The following is a 19,733-nucleotide window of genomic DNA, read 5'->3' as shown; positions in this document are numbered from 1 at the left end:
GGGTGGGTTGAGAGACAGAGAGAGAGAGAGGAAACAGACGCCTGTCAAACTTTACTCCACCCCCTTAACTTACTCTTAATTAAAAGCATATGACCTCCATGAAGCACACATACACAAACAGAGCTATGCGCACACAAATACACAAAAGATCACAGATCATTTGTTTCTGTTGGGCCATCAGAGAGCCAGCTGTAGGGTCAGTGGGCTGCAATGTTTGTGTGATGAGATTTTAAACACACAATGGCGTCACATCATTCGGCGGAACTTCTGCAGCAGTATTTCAGTCAGTCAGTCAGTGTCTCTCTCTATCTCCGTTTCTCTGGGAACTCACACACACAGACCAGAGAGGGAGCAGATGGTATTCTCCATCCCAAACTTCCGATCGGTTCCACTCAGCCCTCCGCACCCACCCTGCACTATTCCTCTCCCTATCCCCCTTCTGCCCATTCTCTCCCTCCTTCACTCCCTTTCTTTATCCTCCCTTTCTATCACTCCCCTTTTCTCTGCTTCCTCACTCTTCCTCCCCTTTTCCTGTCTCTGCCCTCATTTTTCCTCTCTGCCACGTCAACTGGCTTTGAAAGGTTCAACAGCAAATGCACACCACCTCTCTCTGTCCTCTCTTGATTTCTGTCACTCCCGTTCTCTTTCCCTCTCTCCTTGCTCCTTATCTCTTTCACTCTTTCTATCCCTGCCTTTATCTTTCTCTGGCTCTCCCTCACACACACACACACACACACACACACACACACACACACTTTCTTTCAATTTTCTTTTCTTCTCCTCTACACACTTTTATTCTCATTTTCACCTCATAATCATCAACTGGATATTGTCTGTTCATTATTGTGTTTGTACTGGACTGTATTACACATTCCACGCGTGTGTTTTTGTGCATGTTTTGTGAGTATGTTTGGGGTTGTGTTTGTGCATCTGCGTGATGTGTATATTTGTATGTGTCTGTGTCTTTTGCAGGGCAGGTTGTGTGTTGGAGCAGGAACTGCTGAAACAGCATCACTGCAAAGAGGTTCTGAACAGTGCACACAAGGACACTAAAAGCTCTACACACACACACCAACAAAGACGCAGAGTAAAGCAGTTTTCCCCTTTCAGTAGAGGAGCTGAACGTTGTATAAGTGAGGGCTGTGGAACTTTTGAAACTTTTTTTTTTTTTTTTGTCACGGCACATGATGTGAGAGAGGAAGACAAGTCAAACGTGAGAGAGCTGCAGGCACATTCATCTGGTCATTCATTCTCAAACAACAAACTGGGTTTTACCCAGATTTAGCAGCACTGTTATTCAGTATTACCAGAAACGTGACACTGTGGTGAGACAGAGAAAGAATGTCAGAAAGGAAATTAAAGAGCTTTCTATAGACCAGAGTGGGGCTGAACACACACACACATTAGCACTCCCCCTTTTGGCTCACCACACACACTTTGAGTAAATTACATTACCTGGTATGTTCTTGGGGGAGTTGGAGTCCCTGCAAAAACCCAAACATATGGCTCTCTTCACCAGAGCACAGTGTTCGCAGTCGCACAGCACCCACTCGTGGTGCAAGATGTACCTAGCAAGTGACAATGTGTGCACAATCGGGCTGTGTACATGCAAGTATGTGTAACAGGACTATATGTGCGACCGTCTTTGAATGCATGAGTATGTATATCTGTATGTGTGTGTGTGTGCACATTTATTCACTCTGTAAGGGGACTGAGATCCTCTGGTTTTGGCTCAAAGAACTCTAGCACTTCTTCACACTGAGAGATGTGAGAAGGTAAGCGCATCAGAGCCTGAGAAAGAGATAAAAGGGAAAGAGAAGACACACAAAGAGATGTTACATGTACATGTGCTTATGTGTTAATATATTAAGTGAATTGTCAATATTGTAATTTGAGAAACTAACGTTGATATGATAGGGATTGTAGAAACAAAGAAAGTAAGATGTGCAGTATGTAACGTGTTGGGGTGTGTGTTTTGGGCGTGCAGTAGAATATGTGGTGTGAGGGGTGTGTAATTGTGCACATGGTGAATGTGTGGTGCGTGTGATGGGATCTGTATGGGGTGCATAAGGTGTGTGTGAGGTCTGTAATGTGTGTGGGGTGTGTATGTTTGGGTATGTGTGGAGCGTATGTACGGTATGTATAGTGTGTGTTACCTGGCAATAATTATCCAGCTGCTTCAGTCGCCTATTGGCCACATCTCTGATCTGACTACGACCAAAGTGAACTTTACCTGAAACACACACACACACACACACACACACAAGAATGCCCACATAGGTGTACAACTTTAAAATAAGTGTATGTGTGTGTGTGTGTGTGTGTGTGTGTGAGAGAGAGAGAGACATGTGTAGGTATGTGAGGTGTGAGTAGGTGTGCGTCAGGTGTGTAGAATTTTGTGTAGGTGTGGGTGAGATGTGTGTACCTGAGAGAAAGGGAATGAGTCTTTGATTGCGGCCCTTCTCTCTGTGTATATGTGGCATCTGTGAGGTGTGTGTGTGTATGTGTGTCTGTGTACCTGGGAGAAAGGGAATGAGTCTTTGTTTGGGATCTCTCTGTCCCCCCTCCACTGGAAACAAATCAAGCAGCTTCATCTGTTACACAAATGGCAAAGGTAAGGTGGCAAATAATAATACAACCTTCACACACACACACACACACACACACACACACACACACACACACACACACACGTAAACACTTTGAATTTCTTCTTCACAAAAGTATTGAGGCCCTTTATTCAGTAAATTGCAGAATCCTCTTTGGCAGCAATTACAGCTGCAAGTATCTTGGGTATGTCTCTACAAACTTTCCACACCTGGATTTGGGCAGTTTACTACATTCTTCATGACAGGTCCACTGAAGCTTTATCAAACTGTATGGCATGCGTCTGTGAACTTCCATCTTCAGGTCTCTTCACAGATGTTCGATAGGGTTTGTCTGGGCTTTGGCTGGGCCACTCAAGGACATTTAGAGACTTGCCCTGAAGCTACTCCAGTTTTGTTTTGGCTGTATGCTTTGGGGCATCGTTTTGTTTAAATGTGAACTGTGTGCATGTGCTCTGGAGGAGGTTTTCTTCAGGGATGTTCCTGCATTTGGTAGCATTTTCCTGTCTAGTTGTTACTGGTCTCACTGTCCCTGCTGCTGAGAAGCACCCCCACAGCATGATGCAGCCACCTCCATATTTCACAACAGGGGTGGTATCAACCAGGGGATATGCCGTGCCTGCTTTTCACCAGATATAGTGCTTGCTGTTCTGCCAAAAGATGTCAATTCTCATTTCACTTGACCATATCTTTTCCCTCTTGTGGCCATAGTCGTTTACGTGCTGTTCAGCAAACAGGCAGTAATATGCTTGTTACTTTTTATTATCATTATTGACACGTGGTCCTGGAAACACTCATACTTTGGATATTGTTTTATGTCCTTGTTTTGATCTGAGCCTTGCCATAATTTGTTCGTGAAGATCGACAGACAGTTCCTTGGATTTCATGGCTTGGTTTTGATCCTGATAATGCAGTGTTAACTGATAATACAGTGTTAACTGATAATACAGTGTTAACCCCCTAGATGGGTCTCTAACATCTCTGTGTGACAGCAAGAAGTTGATTGGCTCACTGTATCTCCAGTGAGCCCATCTGTCTTGACTGGCTACTCCCTAGCCATTTGTTTGTGTTTACAATGTATTCCCAGACTCTGCATATTGGCTCACTGACTTTGGACTGTTCTAATGATTGTGGATTTGCCCGTAATAAATCTCACTCTTCTCAGTGTGTGTGTCCGCCTCGTGATCACTCCACGTTACACCATCACTTCTGTGTGACTGGAATCTCATGTTCTAGGAACTGAATCATGTCATTATTCTTCTTCCAGCTCCATTATTCTTAGGATTGTGATGTTGCAGCATCGTCCTCTTATTTCAAAACAATCTATTCTGTAATTTTTGCATTTCTTCTTGAACAACTCCAGTTTGTTGTTTGGATGCATCAGCAATGCTCTCTGGAGCTGTGAGCCATCCTTCACCCTCTTCTATGTGGGAACTCACTGGTTTCCCCCTCAATATCTGTCACTGTAGCCTTAATTTCTTTTGCCATGCTCAATATATTTGTGTGAACACATGAATTTCTCTTATGTATGAGGCAAGGAAAGTCAGTGTGATCTCATCGATGGTTGGACAGGATCCAGCTATTACCACATGCATCTACTTTCTTGCTATCTTTAGTCGGCTGTGTTGGTGGCGACTCTTTGAGATGCTGATGCTTTTGGATTTTTTTATTACGTATTGATATTTTGATTATGAAGGGTTCATAAGATTTTATTGTTGTTATGTATTATGTTTTAACTACAGGGGTGTTTATCATTGACTTTATTAGGTTAGGTTAGGTTTCACACAGCTGCCACCTCCATCAAAAGCTGGCGTGACCTCCCTTCAACAGTTTTTAAGTTTGTTTTTTTTCAAAATCTCTAAAAATATTTTCACCTAGTCATTATGAGTGATTAAGCATAGTCTGAAGAGTAAAATACCAACTAAAGGGGTCTGGAAATCCACTGTATCCACTGAATATAACTGAAGATAACTTGGGCCTGGCCCACTCTACATGAGTTTTAAAAACATGAGAGACCCCACACAAAATTGCATGTTTCAATGATTTTTTTTTTCTTTTTCTTTGATGGTTACTAGTTATCAGAGTCACCAAACCACACAATTTGCCCATAATGAAACACCACACATGGTCAGATTATGCACATGAAAAAGTGTTTCAACCAATGGGTCCAATCTCTAACCCTCCAGGGAGATATGATACATTGCAGAAACACCACACTGTGGGTTTTCTCGCAAACTAACATGATTTTAAAAAAACTAAACAAACATAGCAGATGACTTTTGCAATTTCTGCCCAACTCCTGTTGCTTCTGTTATAGTATGTACTGCAGAACACATTTTTTTTGACAGGCCTAGTATTTGACTAGTAATCGGAAGGTTGCCAGTTCAAGCCCCACCATTGCCAAGTGGCAACTGTTGGGACCTTGAGCAAGGCCCTTAACTCTCAATTGCTCAAGTTGTGTTCAGTCATAATTGTAAGTCACTTTGGATAAAAGCGTCAGCTAAATGCTGTTAATGTTAATGTTAACATAATACACAGAGGACAGACAGTAAAGCTACTACCTGCAGGGTAAAGAACTGGCTGTATTTCCTGAAGAGCAGCTGGGAGGTGCAATCACAGTAGGTGACTGAGATGATGAACACCTGTACAAGTAAATGACAACATAAATATATGCACAGATAAACAGCCTCACAAATAACTATAAAAGTAAACAACAGTAACACCACTACAAGTAGCTGCCTGAATAAACAAAAGCAGCGTCATAAATAATTGCCCACTTAAACACAAAAAAGCAACACCACAGGCACATTTTTAATGCTCCAACTGCATTTCATGTCAAGACCGCCAGAGCCCAGAATCATACTCTAATCACTCAATGGCTAAACAGGAAGAGGTTGAGAGGGTATTGTGTGTCTAGGCAGGCTCTGGGATGGGCTGTTAAGGATCATGATCTGTATTTGCCCAAGAGACTGTACCCTGAAAACACCCCAAAGGTCTAGAGAGAAAACACACCCACACTCAAACAGCTGGACTGAGCTCCAGTCTAATGAGGGCACACACACACTGAACTACACATATACACACACAAACAGCTGGACTGAACCCCAGTCTAATGAGGACACATGTGCACGCACACAGAGCTGGACTAAGCTATACACACACACACACACACTCACACAAACAGATGTACTTGGCCCCAGTCTAATAAATGCACTGGACTGAAATATTTTGGGACACATATCATGTGCACCAGGGCATGCTGCGGACTCCACAACAGACTTTTATATGTTTTGAACTGCAAAACAGTATCACATACACAGATACTGGTGAGACACATTTACACACACACACACAGCCTAATGAACGGCAGGCGCTCTTCTGGCTCCCGTGATGTTTTGCTCCTCTCGCATGCAAGAATGTTTTCAGCAGAGTTTGTGCAACGGACATGGATATGGAAAAGAATTGCTGTGAAAACAATCTAAGAATGTAGGGAGCATTTTTGCTTCCATTAATAGCTACACAATAGCAATTTTTAAAAGGATAAACCTTTAAGCTTTTTCACATTATGTGAAAGCGTTTTGGACATGACTGGAGAACTCTGAATGAGTGAGTGAGTGAGTGAGTGAGTGAGTGAGTGAGTGAGTGAGTGTGTGTGTGTGTGTGTGTGTGTGTGTGTGTGTGTGAGAGAGAGAGAGAGAGAGAGAGAGAGAGAGAGAGAGAGAGACGGAGACGGACAGAGAAATCACTACAACACAATTCAACATTAGACATGATGAGGGGTGCATGTGTGTTTGTGGTGTGTCCATAGATGCATGTTTGAGGGTGTTGTGTGTGTGTGTGTGTGTGTGTGTGTGTGTGTGTGTGTGTGTGTGTGTGTGCAGGAGCATTTATAGTTGTATACATGCGTGAACGTTTCAAAGGTGTTGTAGAGTGTGTTTGTGTTTGATGGTATTGTAACGTGCATGTCTGTGTGTGTGTGTGTGTGTGCGTGTGCGTCTGCGTTTGCGTGTGTGCGCGCGTGCGTGCGTGCGTGCGTGTGTGTGTGTGTTAGTTAAAGTGTACTTTAGACTGGAAAACAGCTCATGTCTGAGGTGAAGCTGACTACACACACTTCAACATTGCACCTATACAAGATGTGTAAAAGTGCATCTATGGCCATGCACAATTGGTCTCAACCAACCAGCTTACTACAATTACTGTACTATACCAGCACCTCACATGCACCCGTGCCCAAGCATGTCCGAGTCACTGCTGGGTTGAGAATGGGCATTTTCCCTTACACTACAGTGGATACTTTTAACAGTCTGCCTGTAGGATTCTTCCTGGCCTGCAGAAGACACCAGTGTGGACACTGATGCCTCTCCTTATGGTTCTAGTTGCCACACATACTGAACAAGTGAAGAGTTTGTATAGCTGATTTAGATTTAAAACCTATGTAACTTCAACTTTCTTGGCATCCATTATCATTTGATAATCAGTGTCACAGATATTTTCATTGTCAACAAACTTTGTGTTCAGAGTTTTCAAAGTAATTCACATTTTACAGCAACAAGGAAAAACTCAAACTATTTGACTCTTAATTTTGGTGGAGCTTGGTTTACCATACACTTACAGTAAACAATAATGATATAAAAACATGCAATGCACATATTTTGATAAACAGACATATTTAATAACTGACTGATTTAATAAATTATACTGTGATAATACAATAATTGATTCACAGCAGCAAGGTCATTACGGGAATAAAGCAGTGCTTGTGCCATGGGAGCAGCAGGTAGATGTACACCCTACCACAAACAGTTGGAATGGGCGAATATCAAGTTTTGTGTTTACTCAGCATAAAACAAGAAAATAATTGAAGGCCTGTGCAAAAGGGCGGGGCGGGTGGCTTTGGGCGCTCCTCATTCTTGGATGTTTACTAATCAATAGGCACACGGAGGCTTTCAAATCTTACCTTTTGTTCTTGAAAGATATGGCAGAACTCTGCAGGCAAAACTGTAAGCAAAACTGCACTGAGCGGATTAAAGACATAAAGCAAGCGATACATGTAGTACTAAACAGAATGTGAACTCACGTAGTGTTTGGAGGGATTTCTCCTTTTCTGAACGTCCACAACGTTAACAGCGGTAATAGTCCGAAGCCGCATGCTGATAGCGTTAAGTCAAATGTAAAGTGGTCAGAGCGGGGAAAGGTGGGCCAGCGAGGAGGTCGGTTTTTGAAAGAGGTCAAATCGTTAGCGTCTGCTGGTGCACACACGAACTCAAGAACTACTTAAACTATTCGCTGATCTCTGCGCAGCTTTTATGTTCGCCGTGTCCTAGTATGAGGCGGGTGCTGACGGCAACGGCTGGATGAACTCCAGCTGGTAACAGCTGGATTCGTGCTGTTCGTTTGATCGTTTAACAAATGTAACGAGAAGATTAGGGTACGCGTTAGAGCTAAGCTTAGGGTCGTAGTTAAGAGTAGCTTTTTACTTTTTATACTCTCTAACACAGTTTAAATCAGATTTGAACATGAAACTATTCCTCTAGACATCTCAGAAAACATTGGGAGCGGGGGTAGCGCGCATGCATGTCTGTATTTATTTGTTGTGAGATATTTCGTCAGAAAACATGAAAGGACAGCAGACGAATGATGAGGCTATAAGTATATAGACACACTACAGTGCAGTGCGGTTACTGCATATATTTGTCGTTAAAAATGCAAACTGTAGTTAAAATGCATTTGTCCTCTGACAGAACAGCTTTTAAAAGTGGGTTCTATTTAAATGTGTTTATTTCAACATTATCACATCAGAAATGTCGAATTGGAATGTATTGGTTAAAATAAATTAAATGTATTGAAATTAGTTGTGGGATGTATCTTAATTTAAGTCTGTTTTATCGTATATTATAAACTATAAAATACTTTTTATCTGCCACTGAAGAAACGCTTTAATTCATAGATTTCATAATACAATACAATACAATACAATACAATACAATGATCACACCCAGCGCGTGAAGTCTGAATCACTTCCTGTTTACATGCCGTTGCCTGGCTGCCGTTTGTAGCGTGGCCGTGACTCACGTGCGCAGCACTGACGCGATTAGTCTTCGCGAGGGTCAGAACTTCGCGAGGCTCTGGAGAGGTTCGACGCGAGTCGGTAAGAGCGACACCAGAACTCACCACAATCTCACACTGAGCAGGCTTGTCTTTGCACATTCAGATACATGTTACAGCTAGCTTTGGATCTGTCTGGTCATTCAACACATGATTTATGGTTCTTCTTCTGCCTTGGTATTTCAGTTAGAGGGCAGTTGACCGAACCTGTTCTCATGCCTAATTTAATTTAAACTCAGCGACTCTTACTTGTAGGAATGCTATAAAATATCTAGTTCTGTGACAGTTTCGCGGTTTCCTGCAAGCACTTCTAGCTGTGTTTTAGATTTAGATTTATACTGAGTTTTAAACAGCTGCAGTATCTAGGTGATTGTTTAGAACGAGTGCCGCAGAAGACTAGTATACAAACTGGGTATTGTAGCCCTGTGTGTGTGTGTGTGTGTGTGTGTGTGTGTGTGTGTGTGTGTGTGTGTGTTTAGTTTTTTTCTCTGTGTTCTTTGTGTTCTCTGTTCTGTGATGACTGTCAAAGACTCACACCACTGAACCCCGACTCCGGAGCGGCGTCTCACGAACAGGAATTGGCAGCTTGCATTGGACAGATTTATCGTTATTTCAGCATGTCGTAAATGACCGAGCTAACATCTGTAGCATGATTTTAATTTAATCGTGAAGCAAGCGGGGAAGGCAAACCTAATATATGTTTCCCGACAAAATAGACTTGTTCAACTGGCCAGAGAATTTGTGATTCGCCAGTGTAGTACCGTGGTAATATTGAATTACTGTCGGTTTCAGAGTTAGGGAAATTGATTCGGTATTAATTTGATGGGCTCTACCAGCGGCTGTACTCTCACTCTCTCTCGTTCATTTAAAGTGTAGGTTTGCTATTAATTGGAGCTAAAGACAAAGTGTTTATTTATATTTTTTTCTAACTGACAAATAAACCAAATGTTTGTGTTTATATATAATGGGCTTATACAAATATTTGATACACCCTAGAATATTAATGTATATAAATTTGCATCTTAGAGAAGTGCTACGCTACATTATAAACATCAACATTTTAAACTAGCCTACATTTACTGTATACACAGCCTGTATTTACTGTATATCAATGTCAACCTGTTTTTCCAACACATACACTGTTGAGCTTGGTACAAAGCAGTATGCATGCGTACTGCGGCTGCAGATTGTCACTGTTAAGGATTGATTTGTCCTGGGTAGAGTTCCGTATTCAGTCTGTTTCACTGTTGCCCAGTAACAAAAATGTGAATAATTCCTTATTATGTTAGGTAACACACACACACAGGGTGTAGCAAGAATACATCTTGTTTTCGTCAGGCTGGAAAGGTCTGGAATGTGTGCATGTGTGCTATTTACCTGTTTGTGCTGATCATTATTATCAGGGAGTGACTTATCTGGGTGTGCGTGCGTGCGTGTGTGTGTGTGTGCATTCTAGATGGTGGGTCATATCAGCCCTTTGCTCTCATAGTGTCCCCTGTCTTTCTCCACACCAAGAAGCAACAATACATTATTCATCAATTAATTAATTCTAAATAATTTAGACTAATCCTGCTGTTCAGTGAAGACCTTGAAGATTGTCCTACTTTAAAAATGAAAGACCTAAATCTCTGAGGCATATTCTCTGTCATAATACAACAAAAGGCTTAAATCTGATAGGTATATTCTCCACCACAGAACAGTGATGTTGTTGCTGCAGTGCGTTTCATAATCCAATCCTAATCCAATTCCAATAAATCAGTCAGTTACTCAAATCTGTGACCGTCATTCCCTCACACAGTGTTTAATATGAACCTTCCCAGCTGCCTGATCAATGCTCAGTTTATTTGCACTCAGAGCAGTTTGTTCACAAAATAGTTTAGCAGCAGTTGCCCCATCCTAACACCAGGTCAGAAGAGAGGGGCACAAAAAGGACCTTGCCCTGGACAGAGATAAGCACCCTGTGCTGAGCACATTTCAATGGTATCTTGCACTCTAAACTGTTGTACTGGTTATGATGCATTCTATGAAAAGATAACAAAACACTTTGTATGTCCCTCTGGATAAGAGTGTCTGCTAAATACTGTAAATTAAGTGTAAATATAAACATTAAAACAAGAAAGTGGCTAATATTCCTTAAAGAAAATACAACAGTAACATTGTAGTCTGCTAATGCTGTGTGTGTGTGTGTGTGTGTGTGTGTGTGTGTGTGTGTGAGTGTGAATCTTTTCTAGTATGATATCTCAGAAGCCGATTGTATAAAAGGTTGCATCTGCAAAATTACTCAGTAAAATAAACTGATGTCACAGACCTTTGGTCAGTCTTACCACAGACCTTTGTAGACTGATATCACTCATATCACAGGCCTTTGGAGTATGCATCCATTGAAATGATGAATGATTGTAGATAATATCAGCTAAAGGTCGAAGCCATGTACTTCAACGCTTAAGTTCTTCAATTCCTCACTTCCTTCACTGTCGTGTGTGTGTGTGCACGTGCGTGTGCACATTAATGTGTGCATGCATGTGCGTGTGTCTGTGTGTGTGCGCATGAGCGTATGCAGGCATGCTGGGCTGTAGTGGTGTACAGGCCTGGAGCAGTAAGCAGGTGGCCGACTGGCTGCGGGAGCAGGGGTTCAGTGCCTATGTTGATCTGCTTTGCACGCAGCACCGTGTGGATGGCACAAGCCTGCTGTGTCTCACTGAACACGACCTGCGCTCCCCCCCCCTGCAGCTGCCTCTGCTGGGTGACATCAAGAGGCTTGCCCTTGCTCTACGGAAGCTCCAGAGACAACATTCCCCCTCACACACACCGTCTACAGACTTCAGAGCGAACGGATCCAAATACTGTTACAGGAATGACAGGTTTGGTGGAGACTATAGGCAGTGTAATGGGGTTGCCACAGTAACAGCTGTGATGGAGCAGCATTGTCATGGCTACTCAAATGGAAAATATAAGCACCGATGGAGCCAGCTGGAGCCGGAGGGCTGGAAAACCATCCTCAGCTTGGTCTATGTGACCCTGGTGTTTGGAATCACCTCCTTTGTTATGGTGCTGGTGCATGAGAGAGTGCCTGACATGCATACTTATCCACCACTGCCTGATATATTCCTCGACAGGTGTGTGCGTGTGTGTGCGTGTGTGTGCGTGTGTGTGCGTGTGCGTGCGTGTGCGTGCGTGTGCGTGCGTGTGCGTGTGTGCGCGTGTGTGCGTGTGCGTGCATGTGCGTGCGTGTGTGCGTGTGTGCGTGTGTGCGTGTGTGCGTGTGTGTGTGTGTGTGTGTGTGTGTGTGTGTTTGGCATATGTTTTTGTATGATCCATTATTTTATAATGAACTGTTTTTTGTCTTTGGTTTAGTGTACCCAGAATTCCGTGGGCTTTTGTCATGGCTGAGGCTTGTGCTCTGGCCCTAGGTTATATACTACTGCTAGTACTGCTACTACACAAACACAGGTAAACACACACACACACACACACAGCTACTGAACAAACACAGGTACACACTCCCAAAGATACTTTACAAAGCCAGGTACAAACACACACACACAACTACTGCTCTAACACAAACACACATGCACACAATATGGCCAAGTATGTGGAGACCTGATCGCGTATTTGTTTATATTCTTTCCCAAAACCATTTGCATTAATAATCTCCTCTTCTGGAAAGATTGAGTGTGACTGTGGTCATTTATGCCCATTTGAAAAGAACATATGTGGGGTCAGGCTGATGTTCGACCTGGCTTTCAGTCGACATTCCAATTTATCCAATATGTTGGAACAGGACAGGTCTTATTTCCTGAAGCTCCTGACACACTGTTCTTGTGCTGATGTTACTTACAGAGGCAGTTTGGAACTCTGAAGTGAGTGATGCAGCAGAGATTTTTATATGCTGCACGCATCAGCACTCAGGGGCCCTGCTCTGTGAGATTGCATGGTATACCACGTCATAGCTGAGCTGTTCTTCCTCCATTTAACAGTAATACAACTTATAGTTGATTGGGGCAAATCTAGCAGGGCACAAATTTCACTGGCTTCCTTGTGGTGAAGGTGGGGCCATGCCATGTGCCTGATTTTATACAACAATTAGCAATGGATGTAGCTGAAGCAGTTGAACTCTCGACTCAAAGTGATGTCCACATACTTTTGGCCATATAGTGCACCAACACAGGTACATGCACAAAATACAGACAACTACTGCACTAACACAGGTACATTTCAATTACAGGTATACACACACACAAACACAAACTTGAGTCTGAGAACAAAAGATCAAGAGGCCCTGTAATGTTTGTGTGTGTTGTGTGTGTAGATCAATTCTTTTCCGGAGACTATGTAGTTTGATGGGGTCAGTGTTCCTGCTCCGCTGTGTCACCATGTTTGTCACCTCTCTGTCTGTCCCAGGAAATCACCTGCAATGCTCAGGAAAGGTTTGACCCCCCCCTCAGCCACATACACAGAATTATATGTATGCATTTGTTGTGCATGTATATGCCTTTGCGTGTGTGGGGGTATATGTGCAAGTATGGGGTTCTCTGTGATGTAGATGTATGGCGATATATGGTCAAAGCTGCTCAGGGCGCTAGAGATCTGGGTAAGGATGGGAATGTCTATGACAGGCATGCACACATGTGGAGATTACATGTTCAGCGGACACACTGTGGTTCTAACTATGCTCAACTTCTTCATCACAGAATGTGAGTATGCTTTTTTTTTATTTGTGTGTGTGTACAGTCATGGCCAAAAGTTTTGAGACTGCCAAATTTTGGTGTTCATAGTTTACTGCCTTTTGTTATATGTTAATATGGTGCAGTAAAGTACAATTATAAAGATTTCATAAGTGTTTTTTTAATTGACGAATAGATCCTGTTTAAACAAAGACTTAATATTTACAGTGTTGACCCTTTGTTTTTTAAGACTTCTGCAATTTGCCTTGGCATGCTTGATATCAGCTTCTGAGCAAAATCTTGAGTGATAGCAACCCATTCTTGCCTAATCAGCACTTGGAGTTTAATCAGTGTCTGTGTCTGATTGACCAGAGGTTCTCAACGGGGATTGAGATCTGGGGTTTCCTGGTCATGGACCCAAAATTTCAATGTCTTGTTCACAGAGCCACTTGGTTATCACTTTTGCTTTTTGAAATGGTGCTCCATCATGATGGAAAAAGCATTGTTCATCACCAAATTGCTCCTGGATCATTGGGAGAAGTTGCTCTTAGAGGATGTTTTGATAGCATTCTTTATTCATGGAAGTGTTCTTAGGCACATTTGAGCAAACCAACCCCCTTGGATAAGAAATTCCACACATGAATGGTCTCAGTATGCCTCACTGTTGGCATGACAAGACTCATGGTAGAGCTCTCCTTTTCTTCTCTGGACAATCATTTGTCCAAATGCCCCAAACAGTCTGAAGGGGGCTTCAGAAAAATTACTTTACCCCAGTCTTCTGCAGTCGATTCCCCATACTCTTTGCAGAATGTCAGCCTGGAGAGAAGTAGTAGCTCAGTGGTTAAGGTACTTGACATATAATGTTGCTGGTTCAAGCCACCACTGTCAAGTTCCTACTGTTGGGCCCCTGAACAAGGCCCTTAACCCTCAATTGTTCAAGTTGTACTCACTCATAGTTGTAAGTCACATTGGATAAAAGTGTCAGCTAAATGCCATGTAAATGGCTTCTTTGCTGCCCTTCTTAACACTAAGCCATCCTCTGAAAGCCTTCCCCCTCACTGTGCATGCTGATGCACTCACACCTGCCTTCTGACATTCCTGAGCAAGCTCTGCACTGGTGGTGATCTGATACTGTAGCTGCATCCTCTTTAGGAGACAGTCCTGGCACTTGCTTGACTTTCTTGGGCACCTTGAAGCCTTCTTCACTGCAATTGAAGTTCTTGATTTGATAAATGGTCACTTTAGGTGCTATCTTACAAGCAGCAATGTCTTTGCCTGTGAAGCCCTTTTGATGCAATGCAGTGAGACTGCACATGTTTCCATGGAGTTAACCATGGTTAACAGAAGAAAACTTCAAGTACCACCAGCCTTTTAAAGCAACCAGTCTGATGTCCTGCTTCTAATAAGCAGGACAGAGTGATATCAGCTGCCTTGTCCTCGTTAACACGTTCTCCTGAGCTAATGAGAAGATCACTGAAATTATGTTAGCAGGCCATATTGTAGCAGGGCTGAAATGCGGTGGATGGAATGCAGTAATTTTTGTGATTAAGTTAATTTTCATGGCAGGGAATGGCTTTGCAATTCATTGTAATTCATCCGATCATTCATCACAATCTAGAGTTATTGGTAATTGTCACCAAAACTGAAACAGCAAACTTTGTGAAACCCAAAATTTGTGCTGGTCTCAATTTTTGAGCACAAGTGTACATGTTTTTCTAAGTATGTGCATGAAACATAACTTGTAAATAATGTGTATAATTTGTGAATAGTGATTATTTCTGATTTCATCAGTATTGTGAATGAGTGCTACAATCTATTTTTGGTCAGCCGTGTGACTGATGTATTTGGTCAATCTGTATTTAGTAATTAGTCCTTATGTTATCTGTTTTTGGTCAGTAAGTTGTGTAGATGTTTGTATTTGGGTGATTGGGCAAATGCTGGTGTCTGTATCTGTATTTGGTCAGTAGTGTCAGTGTTGCTAGTGTCTATATTTGATGTGTTTATTTGATCAGAAGTGTGACTATTGCTAGTGTGTTAGTGAATGGTGTTGGTGTGTTATTGGTCACTAATGTTGCTGTATTTGTTTGGGGTGTGAATGTTGCAGGGGTCTATTTGATCGGTAGTGTGAGTATTTCTAGTGTCTGTGTTTGGTCAGTATTGTGATATTGCTCATGTTTATATTTGGTTGGTAGTTTAAATGTTGGTGATGTCTATTTTGCCACTATTGTAATGTTAGTGTGTTTTGCTGGTGTTTCTATTTAGTCAGTAATTTGTTGCTGATATTTGTATTTGGTCAATAGTGTTTGGTCAAGAGTGTTGCTGGTTTCTGTATGTCATCATCAATGTGAATGTTGCTGGTATTTGTATTGGGTCAGTAATGTGAGTATTGCTGCTGTTTCTGTCTTACACAGATACACCCAGGAAGTGGCATATTTTGCACACGCTCTCCTGGGTGCTCAACCTGTTTGGCATCTTCTTCATCCTGGCAGCACATGAGCATTACTCCATTGATGTGTTCCTCGCCTTCTATATCACCACGCGCCTCTTCCTCTACTACCACACGCTGGCCAACACGCACGCCTACCAGCACAGCCGCCGCGCTCGCATCTGGTTCCCCATGTTCTCCTTCTTCGAGTGCAACGTCAGTGGGCCTGTGCCCAGTGAATACTGCTGGCCCTTTTCCAGACCAGCCTTCATGAAAACACTCATAGGGTAGAGGTGGGGGGGGTGGATGCTTGAAGAAGTTTGACAGTTAGGGAAAGTTATTTATTTATTTTTTATTTTCTTTTGGTACTCCACTGACACTGAAGAGAATTGATGTGTCTTGGATTAAAATGCCAAATTAACTGACATGTACATGTACACACACACACACACACACTACAGCTGGTACTGGCATTGGAGAAGCTGGTGAATCTGTCTGAATAGTTAAGCAATTTGTGAAGAAACTAAATGTATCGTCACACATGGAGTACATTACACTATAGTAGAGAGGTTAAGGTCAGTACATTGCACTACAGTAGTGAAGCTGAAGCCATCAGAGCTTTTTAAAACCTTTTTTAACAGATTTGTGGAGCAATAGTGGGTTCTGCATTGTCCTCAGTGGTCTGTAATATCACCATTTGCCTTATGCTGCTGCTGTAAGGTGGAGCATTGTCCTGCAGTGAGATGAAGGAGTACCTTGCTGTGAGATGGAGTGGTATCCTGGGTTGGGGAGTTATTACTCTGCCAGTCATGAGCTTTTGTTTTGCTGTTTACGTTGATAGACCACATATCTGTATTATTCTAACTATTCCTACTGTTGACTTTGATTAAATTACAGAGTAGGCTTTAACATTGTGGTACAGCTAGATGTGTGTGTGTGTGTGTGTGTGTGTGTGTGTGTGTGTGTGTGTGTGTGTGTGTATATGTATATGTATGTGTATATGTATATATGTATATGTATATATGTATATGTATATATATGTATATGTATATATGTATATGTATATGTATATATATATATGTATATGTATATATGTATATGTATATGTATATATGTGTGTATATATATATATATGTATATGTATAGATATATATCTATACATACTTGGTTATATCTATATATCTATACACACACCATACTTGGTTCCCTTATTTATTAGTATTATAAATGCAATGTTTTAACTGATGACTCCTAGAAATGCTGTGTCTTTACAGTATTTACTACGAGGTACCAATGTCCTCTTCAGTATTAATGCAACTTTATTTCTTTAGTTCAAGTTATAATTTCAGGATCCTGTTTTGGGGGTGGGGGGTATAGAGAGAGAGCTGCTGCTTCTTCTTCTTCTTCTTCTTTTTTTTTAAATTAAATTACCAGTATTTACAAACTTATACAGTATTTTTGTCTTAATGTCTTGGTGACTTAATATTGAGAACTGTTTTGTATCAAGTTCTGAATGGCATTTTAGAACCCTAATAAATGTTTACAGATGACAACTATATAGCCCTTTGCTTCTGGGGTTGTGACTGACTACACTCGTTCTACTAATCCACAGGGACACAGTCATCATGTGCACATTTGGGGACATTGGGAGGTAATTAGTTTGTGTCATGATTGAAAGGATGTGTTTGATTAGTACCCACTATACTTAAATGAAATATATACCATGTCCTAGGTTTACTGTGCATTTAGCGTTTTCCTACTTAAAGTAAATAACTGCACATTTAAATGTATAATTATTAAGGAATAATTCAAGCAAATTGATTAAAATATATAATATTAAAGGAATGGGTTGATAAGCTTATATTAATAAAGTTTTGCCCCAAATGTAGTCTGTCAAACATGGCATACCTGCTGTTTTATTTGTGCCAAGTTTTTAAAAATATTCCTTTTTAAGTTTTTAGTGCTGTAGCAAAACTGCAGACATCGCTCTAGCTTCAGCACAGCTGATACTGCGCTTTTATAGATTTGTGTGAGAAACCACATGCTCAGCATGGTCCTTGACAAGCCTGCGATGATGTCAGGGTTCAGCTTGCATGATGGTAATTGATGGGTGTTTGCTTACTTGTTAGATAATGAAACGTCTTGACTAACTACATTTGAATTTGGGGAAAATGACATACCATATGGCTAAGCCAGAGGTTTTCAGTCCAGTCCTTGGGGCCATGAATGTCATATCTCTCAGTTCCCAGCACACCTCAGACTGGTATGGTGCTGTGCTATTCCTGCTTATCTAGTTCATCTGTATGAGGTGCTGAAACAAACCAAAAACCGGGACTGTCTCTGAGATGCTTAGCACTGGAATGAAAGCATCTGGTCAAACTAATGTTTTCAAAAGGTTAAATAACTGAGCTTTAGAGGGGAAAATTACAAGTCAGTGACAAACAAACCAAAAAGGACAGATGAGGAAAACAGAACAAACAATGTCAAAAGTCTTTGAACCGCCAAAAGAAAACTGAGAATGGATGTCGCTGACTGAGACAGGAGAATAATTTTCAGAAGCCTTCACAAAACTGCCAGAATTACTTAAGCATTAGTGCTCACCTTGAGCTTACCACAAACACTGGAATAACCCAGCAGGAAGATGGAAAAGCAGCTGTGCTCAGAAGAGATTAAACAAAAGCACTCTGTTACTAAGTTACTCAGCAACTTCTGTCTATAAGTGTAGGCCAGAAGCAACTTGCATATATCCAGAGGATATATAAACTTACATATTTATCAGTATGATGACCTTGGTGTTGCTAGCTACAGGTGTTCAGATTAAATATTTCTGTCTTCCAGTTAGTTCAGTTGGAATGTTTATAATCTACCCAAATGTATACTTTCATCTGTTGTACAGTTCTATGACCACATGAGGGTAGCACACACATTGATACCATGCAGAGGGCTTCATGAACCAGAGTTGGTGTTTGCAGCTGTAAAAAGGAGACAAGACTCACCCAGAACCTGCAAGAGAAGAGAAGAACACACTGTGAGACATTTGGAATAGATCAGAAGAGCGCAAACAGGTTTCTGGGGTGGAAGAAACGGCTAGCTTGGAGAAATAAGGAGAGGCGGGGAGGCACAGAATGAGAGGATGACTCCTGCAGTTAGAGGATTATGACTGTGTTCTGCTCTGCCAGTGGCACTCAAGCTTACACTTACACCAGTGCTCAGGTAAGGCCTTTATCTTGCCTATGCACACACCCTAAGGCTCCAGCCATTTTGGGCTGCTTCCAGGCTTAACACTATGGGATCTCTGTACTCTTAACAGAATGCAGGGATGGTCCCACATCCCTGGTATTATAAACTTACAGGTTCTGGTTATCTGAGCGTTTTCTGTGACTAGCTATAGCATTTACATTGCAATGTTTGGCAAAGGTTTTTTATCAAGAAGAATAGTACATATTTATCAGCATGACAGCTCCCAGCTCCCTGGGAATCAAACCCATGAATTTTGTCTTGTTAACACCTTGTGCTACCTGCATTATTAGATGGGATAAATGAGGGCTCAAATCCACTTATATTTAGCAAATTCTGCATTTATCACAGATTAAAGTTGTGAAGACTTTAGAACATTTTATAATAAGAGAAAGCGAGAACTTTAAAGATACTCCGAGTGATATGCTCATAAATGTTTTGGTCATGAGTGTCAGTCTCCAGGGCTCTGTATGTTTGATTGATTGTTTAGGAATTCTGCATACATTTGGTATCATGGAATTCTTGTCAGGCTCAAATTAATCATGGAATTCCTGTCAGGCTCCTAAGAATCATGGAACTGTGGCATTCCTGTCAGGCTCACAGGAATCATGGAATTGTGGCATTCCAGTTGGGTCATTGGTTGCTCAGTACTATAAAAACAAGTCAGAGTGGGTGAAGTGACCTCAGTATTCACAG

General features: G+C 41.7%; 2 protein-coding genes across 5 annotated transcripts in view; one reads left to right on the top strand and one right to left on the bottom strand.

Moving 5' to 3' along the window:
• sh3pxd2ab (SH3 and PX domains 2Ab) overlaps positions 1-8,103 on the bottom strand; it is a 19,847-nt gene extending 11,744 nt beyond the window's left edge. The window contains exons 1-7 of one of the 4 annotated variants that reach the window (XM_027000265.3): positions 7,684-8,097; positions 7,564-7,604; positions 5,168-5,248; positions 2,519-2,594; positions 2,157-2,233; positions 1,700-1,791; positions 1,456-1,484 (exon numbers count right to left, since the gene is read on the bottom strand). In XM_027000265.3, the coding sequence (XP_026856066.3) occupies positions 1,456-1,484; positions 1,700-1,791; positions 2,157-2,233; positions 2,519-2,594 (274 nt within the window). In that variant the 5' untranslated portion in view covers positions 5,168-5,248; positions 7,564-7,604; positions 7,684-8,097. Of the gene's footprint in view, positions 1-1,455; positions 1,485-1,699; positions 1,792-2,156; positions 2,234-2,518; positions 2,595-5,167; positions 5,249-7,563; positions 7,605-7,683 lie in introns of all 4 variants that reach the window. The other 3 variants (XM_027000264.3, XM_027000263.3, XM_027000262.3) reach the window with 3 other exon arrangements.
• A 529-nt stretch (positions 8,104-8,632) lies between these two features.
• samd8a (sterile alpha motif domain containing 8a) lies at positions 8,633-16,806 on the top strand. Its single transcript, XM_035532821.2, has 6 exons — positions 8,633-8,754; positions 11,272-11,827; positions 12,066-12,161; positions 13,021-13,138; positions 13,255-13,405; positions 15,787-16,806. The coding sequence occupies exons 2-6, from the start codon at positions 11,274-11,276 to the stop codon at positions 16,089-16,091; spliced, it is 1,224 nt and encodes a 407-aa protein (XP_035388714.1). The 5' UTR covers positions 8,633-8,754; positions 11,272-11,273; the 3' UTR covers positions 16,092-16,806.
• The last annotated feature ends 2,927 nt before the right edge of the window (positions 16,807-19,733 follow it).

This window comes from Electrophorus electricus, chromosome 10 (assembly GCF_041902795.1).
Source record: "Electrophorus electricus isolate QZ-2024a chromosome 10, ASM4190279v1, whole genome shotgun sequence".
Lineage (NCBI taxonomy): Eukaryota > Metazoa > Chordata > Actinopteri > Gymnotiformes > Gymnotidae > Electrophorus > Electrophorus electricus.
This window is presented reverse-complemented; position numbering and strand designations above follow the sequence as displayed.